General features: G+C 36.2%; 1 protein-coding gene across 2 annotated transcripts in view; it reads left to right on the forward strand.

Annotated features, from left to right (window-relative positions):
* The window catches only part of NECTIN3 (nectin cell adhesion molecule 3), a 59,520-nt gene extending 38,842 nt beyond the window's left edge, over positions 1–20,678 (forward strand). The window contains exons 7-10 of one of the 2 annotated variants that reach the window (XM_032183207.1): positions 6,430–6,568; positions 7,884–7,962; positions 17,826–17,888; positions 18,427–20,678. In XM_032183207.1, the coding sequence (XP_032039098.1) occupies positions 6,430–6,568; positions 7,884–7,962; positions 17,826–17,888; positions 18,427–18,603 (458 nt within the window). In that variant the 3' untranslated portion in view covers positions 18,604–20,678. Of the gene's footprint in view, positions 1–1,428; positions 4,253–6,429; positions 6,569–7,883; positions 7,963–17,825; positions 17,889–18,426 lie in introns of those variants that run through there. The other variant, XM_032183199.1, reaches the window with a different exon arrangement.
* The last annotated feature ends 616 nt before the right edge of the window (positions 20,679–21,294 follow it).

Below are 21,294 nucleotides of genomic sequence, written 5' to 3' on the forward strand. Positions count from 1 at the left end.
TGATTTGCAGTAATCATGACAAATGTGGCAATTCTGCCTAGTTTGAGAGAACTGCATGACTGTCTTTGAGTAGTAAGATTACAAAAAAATATCCATGAATTTTTTCACCTTAAGATTTGTCACGTAACTGGAAGCATAACAAATCTCCAGTTCGACCTGTTTTATTCTGTGGTGGTAAATTCAGGGTGACTCTCTGCTCTCTAATATGGTAGTACTACTTCGATGAATCTTGCTTATAGGCATTTAAATAACATGATTTAGTGATCTACCTGGCTGTCTGTAATATTCTCTCTAAAAGATTCAAACTATAATAACATGTTTAGAGTTTGTTGATTCACTGATTTAATTTAACAACTACCTTGCATTGGGCAAAGTGAAGATCTTCATAGTGCAGCGCTGACATAGCAACTGGTGTTGCATGTCACATTGAAGTTGACCGGGATAATCTCAGGAAGCATCTGTCATCAGCCCATCACTTGCAACCTTGTCTTCAATATAGATGCATGCATCTTCCCCAGTAGATCTAAAGAACAAAGGAGAACGCTGAGTAGTGGACAAGCTCGGTATCTGGCAATCTCTTGCTTACTTGCATAATCTGACACGAAATCAATTGATATTCTGTTTCATGGAAGTAATATGGAATTTTCTTCGTGCATGAGGGATCAAAGTGCCTTTAGGGGAGTGCAAGATACCATTTTTTTTTTTTTACTCAAAATGTTCCAGTTTTAATTTTAAACCCTGAAAGCTCCTTGCTTAGTAATAGTGTTATTTTCAAATTAATACATTGTATTTTTAGTTATGCTTCATCCACTAAAACTAATGCAAAGCTGAGTAAGATGTATTAATGCAACATGTTTTTGGAGAGAATAGCTTAAAATCAGTCATTCATGTCCTGCTGACTGAGCACACGACACATAGTTTTTCATTCTTATAATACTCAGTGCCATAAACAATTTCTGAAGGGGGAGTTTGATGCAGAGTAATTTCCTCTATGGCATAATGAATCAATTCGATCTGGTATTCCAAACTGCTGTCTGGAAAGGTAGGAGACTGCTTTGATTGTATTTAATAGATAGCATTTCTCCAAGAGGGAGCTAAATATGATGGTGAACATACACAATCAGATAAGTGGCATCTGCTTACTTTGAGGAGGGCCAGATGACTACTTATGCATGACTTTTTTTGAAATTCATCAAGGAACTTTCCTATGCTGTTGCAACATAATTAAAAACAAATCATACTGAAGCTGGTTCAAAGACCGTTTGAACTATGAGACCTTTTTTTCTAGTAACGTGAACTTGAGAATGAAAAACTATTGTAGGATGTACCCATCAACTTTGCTTTCTTATAAACCCTTAACTGATTTAGCTTGCATTGACATTCTGTGCCTTTTCTGTGTCTTGTCTACCTCTTTGCTCTTTTCATTAGATCCTCCTACTACTACCACTCGACTGCCCACGGTTCCCTGGCATCCTTCGACTGATGGCATCACAGGTTTAGCAACAGAACCTAGAATAATAGATTTCCCAACATCAACCTTGCCAGCAATGCAGGAAGACACTTGGGGTACCGTCATCGGTAGTGCGGTGGGTGGGGCCCTCTTCCTCATACTTGTCAGTGTTCTGGTTGGAATTATCTGCTATAGGAGAAGACGGACGTTCCGTGGTGACTACTTTGCTAAGAACTACATTCCACCATCAGATATGCAGAAAGAGTCTCAAATAGATGTTCTTCAGTCAGATGATGTGGATTCTTACCCTGACAGTATAAAAAAGGAAATAAAGCATCCAATGAACAGCTTAATATCTAAAGATTATTTAGAAGACCCTGAAAAACCAGAGTGGAACAATCTAGACAATATTAACAGGTACCAGGAACGTTATGAAAGACCAATGGATTACTATGAAGGTGGAACACTGGGGATGAAATATATGGGTGGTGAATGTTATGATGACAATGAAGAAGACTTTGTTTCTCACATAGATGGCTCGGTAATATCCCGGAGGGAGTGGTATGTGTAGTAACCACTGAAAGCTAAACTTGTATCTACAATTCATTTCATTGGCTGATCACTTTCAGATTGTTTATACTTAAGCATAAGGAGGAATAAACTTTTTGAAACTGATTTTTTTGAAGGTTTTTATATTGTGACTTGACATGCAAATATTCAATCTCGGGAAAATGTATTTGAGCTGCTTATTTTCCCAATGCTGTACTACTGTTGAAGATTTTTTTAAATGCAGAGTGCTTATATTGGTTTATGTCACAGGTTAAAGAAAAGATAAATTAAACTTACCACTCAAAATTGTTAAAGAATAAAAAGTGACTGTCTTGGGTCTCTGATTGGAGAAAATAAGTTTATATAAGGTAGTGATAGAGTATTTTGGGACATTTACTTCGCAGATCTAGTAAATCAAATAGCCACATCTAGATACCATCTGTGGTAAATCTAATGCTTCTACATAGCAAATGCTGTACCAGTTAAAATGAGTTAGAGGGGAGTCAAAGCTTTATTTTCAGTTTTCCTGCACAAAAATGAATACCTCTTAGCGTTTTAATGAGCCTTCTTGTAACTATGTATTTAAAAAGTCATTGCACTGAAAGTAATTTATCTATGAGCAAGATTTTGAGGAGTAAGTATAAACCGGTAAAAGGCTTGTCTTTGAATAAGAAATTATTTTTTTACTTATTGATTTCCAAAAGCTTGTGTGTATGTAAACAGTATGGTATTTTGTTGGGCCTGTACTTGGCAGGATGTCAACTCATTAGTAAACTTCAGGCTCCTTCTTGCAAGTACAGTACAATTTAAGACCACTTTCTGAGGTGTTACAGGGATCACAACATTAAATTTGAAAGCCGGAGAACTAGACATAACTAGGAAGAAAACACCAATTAATTTTGAAGCTGAAGGTAAAAGCCAACTTAAACATTTACCAGGATGCCATTAAACATGAAGTGTGCTAAGAGGTGTCAAAACACTTGCTTGAGTTTTTACAACCAGAAGTCAAAACAGATGTTCTACCCTACTTCTGCGTAAGTTACATGGTCCCTCTGAAGAGGGTAACCAAAACTTGAGATTAATAGGGAAGTGGATGTGTGCATTGCTACTTCATGTACTGAAAGCCTACTATGCAATGATGCAACTACAGAATGTAAGAAACAGCAGTTTCAGTAAACTTTACAGTCTCTGTACAGCAGTGGATTTGTTTTGCCTGCAAATAATTCAGTGTTTTAACAATGTGGTTGTTTTTTAAAAAAAAAAAATACATCATATGTAGGACATGTCATTTGACATCCGAAGTAGTTCTACTTTGTCTTGAGTGGTTGCACCAAACTAAGTCTGTGACTACAAAGACAAATTGGGCTGAAATACAATAAGATAAATTGTACAGAAATGATAAACTCAAAATTAAAAAGAATGGTGTTCAAGTGCCATCTTCAAATGCTTAGCATGAAGAAAAGAAATGGATGGGCCTATAAAGATTTGGAACCTGAGAAGGGCAAAACCTTTACTACATTCACAATGAAATGGGCTGTGTATTTATGACTGCTTCATGAGTGGAATTTCTTGCTGGAGTTCCTTCTATCCTCATCATTTTCAGTAGCTTACAGCATTTAGAGCTTGACAAAAGTAGTTGTATTAAGTGTTGTAGACAATGCACTGTGATTGCATATGACTGCATGTCTTTAAAAAAAGATGAAAACAACAGCCTTATTTGAAATTCAAATGGAAAATAACTTCCCTAAAGAACTTAAGTTCACATTTGGATTAATTGGTTACTGATACGTTACTAACCAAAGTCTCAAACTTTTAAGTAAATGACAGTGTGTATCAGTAGCTTGAGATCAAAATTTGAGGAAAAGAGTGAAGTTTCTAGCTGAAAGTTCTGATCCAGATTCTTTCTGGAATAAAGATATTATACCTCTCTTCAAATAAAAATACTTGATATATCATCTTTAAAAGATGGTGTTACTTAGAAACAAACACCTATAAACCTGTTATCCACATGGGATATCTTGCTTGTCTCTGTGGAGTTTGTTTTTGTTTTTTAAGAAATACATACATATATATATATATATATATATATATTTAATTCCAATGGGTTAAGAAGTTCAAATGTTTGAGTTGAAGCTGATAATAGATATAGGGCTTACAAGTGTTGCAATGTTTTGTACATGGTCATGTCTGCTGTAAAAAGAAATGATTGTAAGTACAAATGGCTCTTGTGTGAATAAATTTTTTGTTACATTCTCAAATGTAGGCAGTGTTAAAAACTAAAGTTTGACAGATTTTGTTAAAAGTGAAGGTAAACAAGCATAAGAAAATGGCTAGAAGGAGCTGCTATAATGAAGCTGTTGAAATGGGCTTCTGAACATCTCTTCCTCAAGATCCTTACCTTATGAGTTGCTTCAGAAATGATTTAAGTCTGTGTACTTTAGGAATCATGAACAGGGATACTTGCTATCCAAACAAATGCAGTTTAAGCACAAAGGCTACACTATCTAGAATTCCAAATACTAAAAAATTCTTGTTCTCAGCTGCTGTAGTTCTGATTGAACCACATACATTTAGTGTCAAATCAATTTTCATCTATTTACAACCAATTGGTCATTAAATAGCTGTGTTGTGTGCACCATCCAGCTTAGGTACTTTTTAGCTTGTTAAACGTGGCATAGTGGTCTGGGTTTCTGCTTGTTCATCTGGTTAGAGTGAAAATCTGTGTGCCTACTTCGTTGCCAGAGCAATTCCAAAAGTAATAATTCCAAAAGTAATTTAAGTGAGCACTCTGATAATTGCACTCCAGTTCCTGTAAACAGGCAGGTACCTCTGCTGGCAAATAAAACTGAAAGACAAAAGCAGGATCTTTAGGGCACCTTTATGAATTCTGGACTTAGTGCTGTGTATTAGTTACCAGCAGCTTTCTTATCTAAGTAATATGGAACCCAATATAAACTAACCCTAAGCCAATTAAAATGCAGTAGTTAATTGCCCTGTTAATTATTTGACATAGCTATTCCTCATAAAAGTGGAATTATGGTTCTTCTGTGTACAGACTGGTATCTGATGGGCAAGTTAACAAATTGAGCTCATATCAGGAAAGATGTATGATAAAAACACCATTTTAGGTGACAACTATTTTATGTTACACTGACCTTCTGGAACAAGTCCGTTAAAACTAAGGGATAAAGTCATAAATTAATAGAGCTACTAACAAAAAAAAAAAAAAAAAAAAGCTGTTGAATACAGATTCTTCCTGCTATCTGAACATCAAGGGAGTGTTGCTACAGGGTCTTTCTTATATCAGAAGAGGATAGGAATCCCTTTTTCAGTTTTCAGATTGGGAATGAAGTACTCTTTAAAAAGTGAGGGATGGAAAAAAATTAGTCCAGCTTACAGGCAGAAAAAGGTATTTGAAGTAAGAGTAATTAATAAAACAACTTGGTTAGTTGCTTTGTTTCTGGACAATTGAGTAGTATGTATAGCTGAAAGGCTCCTAAAATTTCTTGTGGTAAGAGACTAAACAGAGGAGGGGTGTACAGTGTTCAGAGAAACAGTATGATTTTTTTCTGAGGGGACATAACTAAAGTATGCTGTGTTTAAAAATACGTTACAAGCATAGAGCTGTGTTAACTTCAAGCTCTGATGCTGTTAGTTTTCTGGCATAATAATGAGTATACACCACAACACTTTTGTTTGTTACCTGCATTAACAGTCTTAGTGAAGCTGATGTGAATTACTCCTGTTGTGCAACAGCAACATCTCGATAAGTGGGTTAATCCAATATAGGAGTTGATAATGTAGAATTTGACACCAGTAAGCTCAAATGAAAAATGCATCTTTCACAAAACAGTTTTTCTTTTTTGTTAAAGTTTACTTCAAAATTAATGTTTCTCACTAGCTTTAAGTGCTAAAGATGATAGGTAGTCTTAAGAGTTGCTTTAAGCAAGCCATGTATTAGTACATTTTGTGTGTTCGTTGCTCCATATAGCATATCTTTCCTTGATCCATATTTTTCCTTTGTGCAGACTTACATGACTTTAAAGACAGATTGTCGGTAAAGCCATAGTTTTCTAGTTTTTTTTTGAATTTACACTCTGTTCTTTCATGTAAGTGCAAAGTATGTGTTTTGTAACTTCATTTTGTCTTAAAAACGAAAATTAGAGCATGCAGTTAAAATTCATTAAATGTAGCCAATGGAATCCAATGGAATGTTTGAATTGATATTAATGATTTATGAACTCTCTTAATTTAACCAATTTTTTAAATGGATGGCTGGAGCCAAGATAACAAGTGCTAGTGCAAGAAGAGGCTTTCTGTTGTTCGGTGATGGAAGGAAGAGACATCTCAGAACGACAGTGAAATAGCTTACTTGACTATAGAGAGTGCATAAACTTCATAAAGGTGTAATCTGTGCTATCACATTGCAGATGTGCCATTTAAGCAGACATCTTCTGTTGCTGTAGCAGGGGCTGTGATTGGAGCAGTCCTTGCTCTTTTTATCATTACCATCTTTGTGACAGTGCTGCTGACCCCAAGGAAAAAAAGGCCATCTTATCTTGACAAAGTGTAAGTATGCACTGCATTTCTTAAACTTGAAAGCAATTCACAGAAAATACTTGTTTTATTGGAATTCACATGACTGAATTGCCTTAACAGTTGTACGGCTGTCATAATTTCAGAGTCGTATTTGCAAGGTAGTCAAATGTGTTATCACTTGCATTTCTGAAAAATAAATGAGGAAGCTAAGAGGGGGGTTCAAAGGTGGTATATATTCTTAACATGTTGATATTAGCTTTATGCTTTTCATTGTATTTGCTTGTAGTTGAAACAGGAGGATAGGGAGAGGCCCATCTCAACTTTGTTACTACTAGTTTATCATAACCGTAGGTTTAATATGGAAGTAAACTAGCCATGCTTTGCAGAAGTAACGGTCCAGTAGGATTTATCCTGCTATGTGTGTGAAATGAAGCATTCTGATTTGTATTGTTAGAAACAAGTGGCTTAATGTGCTTTCTGGCATGTTGGTTGGCTGTTCACATTTCTGATGTTGACATGCACTTGAGTTTTAAGCTTCTGATGTGGTCAAACAGAAACAAGCGAACAGTCTGAACAGATTTTGTCAGTTAATGTAGCTGATGTCTAGACCCTGTTTGGAGCGTGCATACAGCATGCATAAAAAGTGACAGTGGCTTAGAATATTTGTAAATATAAGTCCCTTCATATACAAAAGTCCCTATATACAATTAACACTTAAACTGAATAAGAAATGAAAATGTCTGTCATCTCCCTGAATGCTTAATGAAGAGTTGAATAAAATAAAGTATGTAGCATAAAGTAACTTACAGGACTTGAATCTCTTGAGTTAGGAAAATAAGTCAGGTGTTTTTGTAGAACTAAGTAATTTCTAACATGATTAGAAGTAATACTGTTTTCATGTTTGCTTCTCAAATTCAATAGCTGAAGCATAATTATATGAAGAGATTGAGACATTTGTATTCTATAGCCATTTGCTTTCACTGAGCTCATAACAGAAGTCTTGCATGTAATTCTTTGTAAGGCTTCTCAAAGAAAGCTTGTACTGGTAAACATTGTTCAGGCTGTTTCATGACATATAAATGATGGTTACCTATTGCTTACAGTAGTCCCTATTCTACTTAGTTGGAGGGTAGGAGGGCAGTTCTCTCCTACAAAAAGTGCATGGTTGAGTTACTTCCAGTGATGGATAGGTTATTACCATGTTCCACAATTGGGTTATTGCTGACTGAAATGTGTGTTCATTAAAGTGAGCACTGGGTGACTTCGCAGCTGGAGAAACACATTATGACCCTTCAGTTGGACTTCATAAACATGGTATGTCATACTTTGTTCTCTTTTAATATAGGATTGATCTTCCACCCACTCAAAAACCATCTTGTGAGGAGAGAGCATTCTCTGTACCGCAGAAAGAAGCTATGCTTCAGGTGAGTAAGGGGTTATATATAAGCAGAGGTAGGAGAAGTGCTAACTATTGAATTACTTCAGTCTCATTTTGCCTTCCTGATAAAGTACCAAGGCTTTCGTTTGTTAACTCACAACCAAAAAGTTTCTTTGCCTATGTGATACCTGAATCTTATGTTCTTGGTGTTAATGGGATCCTTAAACTTAAAGGTTGGACAGCTAGTGGATAGATCTCTTTTGTATCTTTAATAGTGTTTGACGGTCAGCTGTTCTTGATGTTGAAGCTGTGTATGAAACTGTGGTGATTAAGAGAATGTACATAGCTTCATAAGAGGCTTTTCATCTGGGGAACAGATACGGAACAGATATATTTAGTACACTTAACAAGAGACTTCAACGTAGTGATCTTTGCTGGTAACAATTGCCATTCTTTTAAGTTTTTGTGTTTGGACTGATTGGAATACATGGAAATTCTGGATCCATGGTTTACTTAATATGCTTTTTTGATTCTTAGTGAGGGTTGCTAAATAATTGTCTGCAATTATCTAGATTCTAACTTTTTAAATATATTTTTTATATAATATACCTTCATCAGCACCAAAAGATTCTATAGTAGCTCTGTGACAATTACTTGAATTTTTAGTGCATTTGCATGGGTAGCTTAATGTGATCTAAAATAACGCTGTCCAGGCAATATTGGCATGTGTTTTCTGCTAGGTGTTTAGTGGTTGTTCAGTTGTAAACTGATGTGGAGATCTTAGTTACAGATTTTCTTAAAAGCACTGAAGATACTTCTGTAGATTTTCTTCAGGGGGTTGTTGGCTACTAAAGCTCAACAAATATAAGCTGACAATAAAACCTTTTCTCTTCTTAAAGCAATTAGTGCATGAAAATATTATTGTGTTACAGGTATTGTGTTGAGTAACAGTTGCTAGTTTTGTTCCTGAGTGAAGTAGGAAACGAAGACTCACTGCTATTATTAGTAGAAGCCAGATGATTCTAATATTATGAATGTACAAAAAAATGTATTTGACAAAAAGTGTAATTTTTGTCTTCTGCTTTTGAAGGCAGTGTAACACCTAAGATGATACAAAGTAAACAATGCTTTTTGTTCCTCGGGTTTGACACCTGTGCTAACTATGGAGTAACTCTTCTGGCATTACCATAGCTAGTGAATGCAATAGTGATGGAGCATACTTCTGCTAATACAGTCCTCTGCTTGAAATATTAAGTTAAAAAAAAAATGTTATCTTGCTTACTGAATCAGAAGGTATGTACTATTGTAAGTTAGTTGTACATCTACAATGCTGTCAAATATCAAAATGACAGCAGAAAGAAATGTGACTTGCTATCCTTTACAGGGATATTCAGAAGCATGTTAGAGTCACAGAATATCTTAAGTTGGAAGGGACCATGCAAAGATCAAGTCCAACTCTTGGCTTCACACAGGACCACCCAAAAATCAGACCACGTATCTGAGAGCGTTGTCCCAATATTTCTTGAAATGCAGCAGGCTCGGTGCCATGACCCCTGAGGAGCCTGTCCCAGTGCCCGAGCACCCTCTGGGTGCAGACCCTTTCCCTAACCCCCAGCCTGACCCTCCCCTGTCCCAGCTCCATGCCGTCCCCTTGGGTCCTGTCGCTGTCCCCAGAGAGCAGAGCTCAGCGCCTGCCCCTCTGCTCCCCTCCTGAGGGAGCTGCAGGCCACCATGAGGCCTCCCCTCAGCCTGCTCTGTGCTGAACAAACCAAGGGGTCTCAGCCACTCCTCTAGACCCCTCCCATCTCTGTAGGCCTCCTTTGGACACTAATAGTTCTATGTTTTCCTTATACTATGGTGTCCAAAACCACACACAGTGCTCAAAGTGATGCCAAATCAGTGCAGAGTTGAGTGTAACAATCACTCAACTTTGACCAGCTAGCAGCAATGCTGTGTTTGATGCACCCCAGGATAAAGTTGGTTCTCCTGGCTGCCAGGGCACACTGCTGGCTCATGTTTACCTTGCTATTGACCAAAATCCTCAGATCCCTTTCTATTGGGACTGTTCTCCAGCCTCACCCCCTAGTCTGTACACGGGGTTCCCCTTCTCCAGGTGCAGAATCTGGCACTTGCTCTTGAACTTAATGCTGTTGTTGATTGCCCATCCCTCTAATTTGTAAAGATGTCATTGCAAGGCATCTTGAATCTCAGCAGCTGCTCCCAATTTAGTATCATCTGCAAAATTGGTCAAAGCACCTTCCAATCCTACATCCCGGTCATTTGTGAAAACATTAGAGAACTGATCCTAAAATGGGGCCCTGCAGAACAACACTAGTGACTGGCAATCAGCCTCGTGTAATCCCATTTTCTATAACTTATTGAGCTTGACCCCTCAGACAATTGTTCATCCTTCATGTTGCGTTTTTATGTAGCTGTATGCCAGACATTTTCTCCAGAAGGATACTGTGATAAACAATATTGAAAGTTTCACCAAAACCCAAAGTTACATCAATTGGCTTCCCTTTGTCAGCTAGATGGGTAACCTTTTCTTAAAAGGAAACTAAGTCTGTTAGGACCTTCCCTGTCATGAACTCATTTTGGCTAAGTTCAGTGACTGCATTGTCCTTCAGGTGTTTTTTCAGTAGCTCCCAAAATAATCTTCTCTGTAATTTTAACAGGCACTGAAGTGAGACTGAGATGCCTGTAATTACCAGGGTCGTCTTTCTTGTCCTTGAAAATTGGAACGGTATTTGTCAGCTTCTAGTCAACTGGGACCTCTCCAGATTCCCAAGACCACAGAAGGAAGAATTAAGAGGTCTCATGATGACATCAGACAGTTCTGAGTACCCTGGGCTGAATCCCAAGGGGCCACCCAGATTTGTATGCATCCAGGTGGAACGGCAAATCCCACACAACATTGGGGTTGGCTGGGAACGTATTGTTCTGCAGTCAGTCCTCAAACTCAGGGCACCTGGAGTCCCAGAGCCTATGGCTAGTGTTGAAGACAGAGGAAAAGAAGGCATGAAATGTCTCTGCTTTGTTTATGTTCCTGTTTGTGAGGTGACTGTCTGCATGAAGTGACAGGCCTGTGTTTTCTCCATTCTTTTGCTTTTCTTTTGCTCTTCAGATATTTTTAACAAGCCCTTTTTATTATCCACCACGGTACTGTCCATCTTCAACTCTAGTTGAGCTTTGGCTGCACAAAATTTCTCCCTACTAAGGCAAACAGCATCCCTGCAGTTCCTCCCACATAACCTGACCTCGCTTCCAGCAGCCATATACTTTTTCTGCCTAAGTTCTAGAAGATCCCTGCTAAGCCAAACCATCCTTCTGCCGTGCCTGCTTGACTTGTGATGTTTTAGAATTTCCATTGCCTGTCTTCTTAGGAGGTGGTACTTGAAAAATGACCAGCACTGCTGGACACCATTATCTTCAAAAGCAGTTTTGCAGGGGGCCTTACTAACTATTCACTGAGCAGCCTGAAGTCTGCTCTCCAAGTATCCAGTGTTGAAGTTCATGGTTTCTTTTTCTGAACTGTCTTTGAATTCTCTCTGGTTTTGCTTGCTGTGGCTTTTGTTAGTGACTACTTAAGAACTAAGAAAAGCTGAAGTTGGCTGTAATCTTTGTTGAACAAAGAAGAAGATGTTTTATCTAAATGCATTTTACAAACTGAATACCAAAACCAGATTCAGTTCAATACTCATTTCCCTCAAGCTTTCCCAAAACAACTTCCTAAGTTGTTTTGGGAAAGGGAGAAGATATCAAATTCTCTATCACGCTACATGTTCACTATTCTTTATTTAGAACTAATGGATGTTGGCATAACATTGTTAGTATACCTGTTTTGTTTTTCTTCTGTGGAATTTCGTAAAATTGAAAAGAACTGGAGCTGGAGGCTGTCTTCCTATCTGCTAATGATACTATCCATACACATGTACTGTCTGTTATGCTTGAGGCAAGTGCTTCTGCTTAATCTAATAGACATAAGTGTCAAAATACTACCTTTAGTCAAGAAGTGATTGGTTGTATTGTTTTGTCATAATAAGCCAACGCTTGAATAGCTATAAAGAGGGAGAAGTGGCTTAGTGTGTCTGCCTTGTCCTGTTTGGCCGTGTCTGCAGTGGCTGTGTAAATTATGTTCTAAATGCTGTTTGAACTGCAATGTCTAGACAGAAGTGAGAACCGTGTTGGTAGGTTTCTTTCCAAATAGCTCGGATACAAGCTTATAGCTATGCTGAAAAGAAAAGCAGGTGAAGCGTTGCTGTATTGACAACAGCAACAGATGATCACATAAATCTGAGCAAAAATAAAATGCACAAAAGTGCAAAGTAAAGCTGAAGGAGACTGAACTTAAATGGTACCTTCGATGTGTTTAGAGTAGCTGAGGAGCAATGCAATTTAAGCTGATTCTGTTGATACATGTAGTGTGCAATATTTTTAATCGTTGATACAGTTAGTGCTCAGGTAGAGTACAGTAGTTTTTAGGGTCATGTGAATTATTTCAGATATAACTGAATAAGCTGAAATGCTCCCATTTGTGTGCAGTAGTTGATTTTTAAGTAGATCTTAATGCATATTTGAGCATATGAGTGTTGGTATTAAAAGAAAGGGAAATGTTATACACATTTGATAATAGTGGAAAACAAATGGTTTAATAGTAACTTTTTCAGACTTGGAAGCTTTATGTGTAGTTAGTGTTTGTACTGATGCTGAAAATTCAACACGTAAGTGGAAGTATGTTTTAACTGAACGCTCCTAATTTTTTATACTGATGTTTGTGGATACCAATTGGTATTTTCCTGTGACTAATGTAGAAATTCAGAGGAAAAAAGGCCCTAAAAGAGTGAGGGAGTAGGCTAAATCAAAGAGACAGTAAACAGAACAAATTTAAAAATGACCATGTAAATAGCTTTTACTGTGAAAACTGTCTATCTCTAAGGTCTTGCTTTTGTGCTTTTTTTCCTAATCATTGTTACGGAAATACTATTTATTCACTCAGAATGGCTTGTTATGTGCAATGTGAAAGAGCAGTGAGCAGCCTGAAGGTTATATTCTTGGTGAGGGCACAATCTTTGCTTGGCAACTGAGTTTTGAGGCAAGTCAAGAAGCTGAGCAATAGAAGAGTTCCAGTAGCTTGAAGAGAAATTTCTCTGCAGCATAATATTAATAAAAAGAGTGGGAGAGGGAGCACTAATCCAGACAAATGATTTGATTACTCAAGTTAGTTAACTATTTCATAGAATATATTGCAAAGGAATATATTTCTAAGAAGCCAAGTTGACTTGTTTAGAAACATGACTGAGACAGGAACTGCGTGACATTATGGGAAAAAATGGTATTATGTTATGCTTGACAAGCCTTTCGAAAGGAAATAGAAAAAAAAAATAATACTTCAACTGTGATTTTATATAATGCAATGCATGAATATTCAGGATTCTTGAAACACTCAGGAATTATTTGGGCTTCTTTTGTATTTTCTTTTATAGCAGCAGAAAAAAAAGCAAAGAAAGGAAATACAGTCAAGTAGGTAATTCTAGCCCTGAAAAGGCTGACTTGAGTCTTGAAACTTCAAACACCTAACATCTATAACCAAACTATCCTGTCAAATGGTAAAGCTCTTCAATGGTAATACAAGTATTCCTTTCCAAAATAGGAAAAAAGTGAACTTGTAGCTTAGTTAAAAACATAAGGCTATGCAACGCCCCATTATTGAATGATATTTCTGGACCAAATGCAAAAAGTAGTCTTAAATAGAGGAAAATATTGATTCATTTATGGCATTTGATATTGATTATTTCATGGCGCTCCTGCACTCTTCTACTTGTTTCTCTAACGATCTTTATAAAGGTAGGAATTTCTCTTCCTTGATGGAAGAGGAAGCGTTATTATAAACTGCTTTAGACTGCAAAGTTGTTTAGGCAAACAGGATTGAATAGAAAGAAGCACAAAATGTGTGCAGATAAACTCATCCATATTGATGAAGGATCTTAAAACAGGAAGGAAACATTAACTTGATAGGGACTAGAATGAGGCATGACTTTTTATTAATGGATCTTGAATGTATGAAGACAATGATATACTCTGTGGGATGGATTCCTATAAATAAGATCTCTTAGACATGGGGAGTAGATAGGACATATTTATAATGGGATTTGTGAATTGGAAAGGATGAGAAAATATAAGATGATGAGATAATTGGTTGAGCCTTTTAAAGGACTGTTTGAGAAGAAGCATATTGAAAGTAAAATTCAGTGCTCTTAGGAAACACTGAAATGCATAAATTAAAGCATTAGGAAGAAGATACAAGAAGAAAAGCAACACTTGGAAATACCAAGTTTGCAGCGAAAAACAATGAAATAAGACATTATGAAGATTTATGGCACTGGAATAAGTTGACATTCAAGTTAGGAAGTTTTAATTGGCAGAATAACACTCCTCACTTTGGTTTGTCAGTTTGAAGACTTGGTTGTTCTTTAGGAAACATTGATTTCCTGAGGTCCTTTACTTGCCTCCAGTTTAAAATGTAAATGTCCAATTAGCGTAGAGGTCATCTTTAATGATTACAAGCTGTTACTTTTCTATATGGTATATAGACTTTTCTATATGGTATATTTTCTGTGCTGGAACCGCATGTTTTTATATTCTTGTTCATGATGTGTTAGAGTAGACTGTTAGAGTAAAACAATATTTTGACTTGTTCTTTACAGGAGTGGAATGTTCTCATTCTTGACTGTCTTCTGTGTTGTTTAAAGCAAGTCCTTAAATGTAAAACCAGCAACTTTTACCTTAGCTTCCTTTTTAACATAGAGGTGGAGTGATAGTATTGTACTTTGAGGCAGTAGCTCCTGAATTGGAAAACAAAATGGAAAAAAAAAAAAAAGCTGAAATTACAGATTTAACCAATACACTTTTTAGACATTGCATTTAGTATTGAGGAAAAATATTTATTTCTATTGAACAGGGCTTTAAACTGTTACTTAAACTTTTTTTCACTACTGACAAAGAAATGGGAGAAGAATGACTCTCTCACATGCCTGAAGATCTGGAGTAGACAGATAGTTACTGTTCTTCTGTATTCTTCCCACAGTGCTATCTGGAACTAATATTAAAAAAAAAAAGTTCACATTTTTACATTATTTTTAATGAGTTGATTCTTTGTTTGGATAGAAACTGACTGACAGAGTAGAATGGATTGGAGATGTTCAGCTTGACTGAGTAAGGTTTAAATTTGGGGATGAAGTTCTGGTGAACTAACTACTTGAAATGCTGATACAGAATTGTGATTTGAGTGGTACAAGTCCGAAGATCCTGCTTAAGTGAGACCCAAGCAAAATGCAGATGCCTGTTTTCTCCTGTTGGATTGGTGTTAAATTGCTCAGATAAAATCTGTTCTTGTCTTTTAGCAGCTGCTGAAAGTTTGTTTTCTGAGATTGGAACAAACTTACACTTCAAACACTGAGAATATCAGAAGTTATGCAGGGTGCTTTCTTTAGTCATGTTTAAAATAGATACTTGGAGCAACATACATGTAAGTCATGACTGAAGGACTTTTAGCTATTGACTAAAATGACTGTTGGCCATTCTGAAAGAAATATTGAAGAACAAGTGTTTACCTACCAAGTGAAGAACCATTTTTGAAGAATAGAAAAATCTGTTCTCTCCCCTTTGGTTAAAACAAAAATCTATCTCCTGTGAGGTATTAGAAAAGCTTGCTAATACAAAAGAAGAGAAATATTTTTCTCAGGCAGCATATCATCTTGCTTTTTGTCCAGCATATCTCTGAATAGTGTTTACAACCACAGTTCGGGCTGGAAGGATGATTATACTTAAAGCAGAAGTCTGTATGAACTCTGGAAGTGCCTTCCTGCCATACTTTTCTAGCTTATTTTCAAGAGCACAGTATGTGTGCTGCTGTATATACCGGTAATGCTGATTTTCTTAGAATAAAGCAATAAATATTACTTTCTCTATTTCTATCTTAACAATAAACTAATCATAGACAAGTTAGTTGTAGTTAGCTCATTTTTCTTCAAGTGTTTGCAGTGAGGAGGATTTCCATTTGGTATTACTTCATTGAAGTTGGATCATTTCAGCATAGTTGATTATGGTGTATTTGTGTACTTCAGTATGGGTTCTGGTTGCCATCACTATGTAATGCATACCCTAAATAAGCCACAATATCTTTCTTACAGTATTAGTAGTACTAATAGTCATAGATGTTCCAAAAGCAATAGAGTTGACAAGTTGATAAGATACAGAAGCTATCTAAAATCCTTTTTTTATATCACTAAGTTTTTTTCTGCAGTCTTGAACTTAATCCACTGTTATTTGATCCTTACTGAATATTCTGATGGACAGGAATAACATCTGTGTTTTAGCTTTTTATGTACTTGTAATTTTATTGATATGCTTCTGTTCTCTGAGGGCTAGCACAAGCACTTAGATCAGAACAAGGCAGCGTCAGTCACATGCTTGGGAATGTTGGTGTTTGCTATTTATGTTAGTGCTAAATGTATTCGTGAATAGAGCTGACACAGAGCCCAAGTACGTAGAGTTTCAGTTCTGTTATGAAATGTAGTAGATGCAGATAGTCCTTGTTCTCTATCTGCTATCAGAGAACCTCTGTGTTCATTATTGAGTTTCTTAAAGACATGAAGAAATAGACTACGGATATGCCGCTAGGGTAGGATAGTGCTGCTTGATCAGTATCTACTGCTTGATTGGAGTCAGCTTTAAGACTTCTTTGTTACTATAATAGCCATAAGTTTAGAAAATTAAGAGATCTGTAAGAACTACATTGATTCTGGTCATGGAACTGTTTTTCAGAATCCAACGAAAGGCAAATAATGGAATAAGTGAATTGACTAGTGTAAGTACGAGAAGGCATCAAATAACAAGATGCAATCAGGTGAATTAATTACGGCCTTTCTTCTGTTACAACATAGCCAATATTCCAAAGGATTGATAGACTTAATAAAAAGAGCAGTGGACTCCTGTTTGGATTACCCAAGTTTTACTGCTGTATATGGCTGTATTTTTATTAGCAAGCCACACTGAACAATAGGAGCAGACATAGTTAACACTGAGATTGTAAGATGTTCATGCTATATGTGTTTTGTGAAATTCTGATGGCTGTTAGTTATTGTCCTGTTCTGTGAATAGAACATCCAACAGCTCCTAACATGCATCTAGCTATTGGGCCTTGCAATGAGTCTGAAGTAATACTTCCGAGACATACTTTGAAGAAGAAGTTTAGGCTCCACAGAAGAAGTTGACAGCAGAAGATCTAGGCAGCATGGAAAATCAATAGCAAAACTAGTCAGCAAAACAAACTTAAGTAGATGAGATATAAATATATCTGCTTTAATTAACAACAAAAAAGCACTTTTGCATTGGATATTGCCTTTAGAAATTTATATTTTTTTCAGAAGGAACAGCTTTATTTAATTTTATCAAATAAAAAAATATTTTATTTCATCAAATGGAGAAACCAACATGTTATCCCCTTCTACTGTTAGTAGTATCCAATTAAATTCCTTCTCAGTTAAATACTTCTGTGCAATATCAAACTGTATTTATCCATATGATGATAGTGATGATTGTGAAGACTTGTACTGTATGTTGGATTTGACTTCATTTGTCTTGTCTAAAGTCAATGTCATAAATTTAAAAAGATTCTTAATCTCACTCAAATATGCTCATATTTAAAGTCAAATTCATGAAAATAACACTGGTATGTTGACAACAGCATTTTTCTTCCCACTAGAGATTATCTTGTATGGAGTGCTGTAAAAGGTGGTCAGTTAAGACACTTGAAAATGACGAATACGTTTTTGTGATGGGTAATGTATTTGTGTAAAATAAACCTGTTCTGCAGTTTTGACTTGCTTCCACTAACTTTTCTTTCAGAAAGAACATTTTGCTTTGCAAAGCCAGTGTGGAGAGAGAGATACTGGGAGCTTGCATCACATGGTAAATAAAATGGCTCAAATTCCTAAGCAAAACTGATTTCCTCTAGTTTCTTAAAATAAGTGTGAGGATGTTTTATGGCATGAAGAACAAAATACTTGTCTGTCCAAGGCAATAACTGTTGCATGTGTGGGTTTGCTGTCCATTAAGTTAAATGAGTCAATAGGACTTCAAAATACTGTATTTGCCAAGTAGTTTTGCTGGCGAATTTAATCATATAATCACTAGAACTTTAAAGTTCTTGTTGAATAAAATAACAAAGAACAGAGATTCTAACAGACACTTAGATAGTCTGTTTTGATTTTTAGATTTGAGTTAAATTCTAACTTTGAAACAGAAGTTAGAAGGTCAACTTTGAGTAGTTATTAACATTTGCCATATAATAGTCTTAGTGATAGGAATTTTCAAGTTCATGTTTCTTTGTACCTAGGATTATTTTGGAGATCATAGACCTTTCATTTTCATCAGAGGTTTAACAAGAACAGAAATAGTGGGTTCTATACATGAAATATGAAACTGTTTATTTCTTGTATGTGCTTAGAAAGCCATGAATGGAAGGCAACTTACCTGCGAAGCTGAAGAGCTACAGGAAGAACAGAGTCTTCAGCATATATATCCTGTTTATCAGCACACATATTACAAAAATTGGAGCAGCAGACACCCTCAAAGCTTTGGACCTGGGAAAGTTTACATCAATCCAAGGGAGCATTACGTATGATTCCACATGCAGATGATAACTTTAAGATACGAGTTTTTTCGTACTTGTTGACCATACAACCAATATGGTTTGTTGGCTTTGATCTCTAAAAGATTTTTTTCTCGTGGAAAGAAATTGCATAGCAATTTTGTGTAAGTGAACCCTATGGAATTTGTGACTTAACTTGATTCTAGCATTTGGAATGTATTTCTTTTAGCAGTTAACAGTACAACCTCAGCCTGCCAAATGAGGAGCGCGATGTAGCTTTATTAACCTTCATAGCCTTAAGATGTATATACTACAGTTCGTTAGTTTGACCCATGACCGAGTGCGGTTAGGCTGTTGCCCCAGTTATCAGTGCATATTCTCTCCCTAAACAGATGTTATAAAATTGCCTATGTAAAAATGAGTAAAAGGCCAGCAACTGAATTCCAGGTGACCTAAGTAGTAATAGGCTATCAGTCAGGTTTTTTTGCATATTGGAAAGCCTGGGGTAGTTACCATTTTGACTGGCCTTAGCAATTGGTTTCTCCACTACCTCTACCTCTCCCAGTCAAATGAGCAACTAGACTACCTCTCAAGTACTGATTTACTGCTTTATAACATGTTGGGTGTCTTCCCACCTTGCAAAAACAGACATAATTTTGTTATATCAGGAATTTTGTGTTCCTTGTTATTTGCACCCGGGCTGTCAGTTGATGTACTTTCTGGTTATAGTTTCAGAGTAGGTCTACATGAAATTTAGTTGCAGAAAGTAGACTGTTAAAGCTCATGACTATTTAGCTATTTTCTCAGTTAAGTGTTTCAGAGTTCGCTCTTGTTGGTCAATAAATATATTTCATGTTCATTGGTTTCCTCTCAATTTGTGATAAAACTATTGCCATGACAAATTTTTATGTCTTGACAAGAAAAAGAAAGCTTCAGTAGTCTTCAAGTAGCTTTCAGTGCTGTTCTTTCATCTTAAACAGTACTGTGAAATAACTGGTGAATATACTGATGTTACCAGTACGGGGTGTTCCAGATCAAGTCTTAGGAGTGTGAGTAATGGTTGAAAAACATGCTCAGGAGCTTCTTAAAGTAAATTTTCTTCCAGAGTAAAATACTCTTCAAGTAAAAAAAATATGTTTACCAATGCCAAAATGATCTCATGAGACAGTCTTGAGGTTTAAGACAGCAAGAAATAAGATGCTGACTGAAATTGTTTTGGAGAAACTTACACGTATGTACAGAGTAAGGACTTTGTCAGATGACTTTAAGACAAAACATGTAGTATGGCTATTTCACACTGAACTAACTTGTTACAGATTGAATATAACACCTGTAATATCAGTGTGTTTTTTTTCCTGCAGACATGATTTGATTTTTGAGACAGAAGACTCCCCATTGCAGAAGCAATAGAATTGAAACCTTGTACAGTTAAATGTGCTGCAGGCAGAATGCTTTTAGGAAAACATGTATTAATCTCAATTGTAGTAAAATTAATGACATCACTACAATAGGGTTAGGTAAACGCTTGCAGTTTGGCACAGGCAATAGCTAGAAGCTGATGGTTTAGATGCCCATTGTTTGGGCACAGATCCGGCATTAACTGGTATCTTGCTAAGCAACTTGCTTTTATGTGTGGATGAAGCTGACAGCTGAAGTTATGACAAAGCAGAATTTTGGGAAAAACTTGTTTCTTGGGAGCTTTCTTTGGCTGTTCTCTTGTGGACTGATGAGCATGTTCATTTAAATTCTGAGCAACTGTTTTCAACTTTGAGGCCTGCTGCTGTATTTGAGACCTGAAGAAGGGCTTGTACACCCCAAAACTGTTTACAATGTAAGCTGGCTTCTGGTAATTAGACCAATATTATTGAGCAAGACTTAATGCAAAAAATATGTTGAAAGTGCTTTACAGGGAGGTTCAAAACTGCTGTTGTAGTAATGCTTACAGTAAATTCATTAGTTTAATATGATACTGAAAAGCTAGTAACTTCCTATTATGATGACATAAAAAAAAACAAAACAAAACAAAACAAAAAAAGCTTGTGAGTTTAGACACCATTATTCTACTTTCTTTTCTTAATTGCAGATGCATTTTGTTTTGAGGAGTTGAGATGGGGGAGAAAGGGGGAAGGGAGGGAGAATGTTGGCAAAAAAGTCCATTTTCTAGTTATTTCTAAAAATTATTTCTAAAAATGTAAGATTAGCTTAAAGAAAAATGTAGTCTTCCTATGTTGTTCAAAACAACAAAATGTTTGTCAAAATAAAAGTTTGAATTGTAAGCTCTCCATCAGCATGTACTTTGCCCTAAAGTAGTTAATGCAATGTATTACCGTAATTATTACCTGTGAGAGGATTTCTTTGTAATATATTCAGGGACTTTTAGAGTATTAACTCTTCTGAAATGTTGCCTACAGTCTTAAGTGTGGCTAGATGTTGGGGGGAGGGTATTTTTGTGTAGAATTATCTGAAGATAACAGGAGAATGCTAATTAGGATTGCACAAAAGATTGCTCACATAGAAGTGAGTTTGATCAGCTTTTTTAAGGTGTAGAAAATGTCTTTTTATTTTTGTATATCTTTAAATGTATTTGGATTTTGATGCAAATAAACGTATGAAATATAAGTTTTTATATGTTGTTTAGATTTAAGATTAAATGTACCCATTTTCTTGGCATGATATATTTCTTCATGTTTCATTCTCTGGTTCTGTATGTGGAGCATATGATTT

This window comes from Aythya fuligula, chromosome 1, assembly GCF_009819795.1.
Source record: "Aythya fuligula isolate bAytFul2 chromosome 1, bAytFul2.pri, whole genome shotgun sequence".
Lineage (NCBI taxonomy): Eukaryota > Metazoa > Chordata > Aves > Anseriformes > Anatidae > Aythya > Aythya fuligula.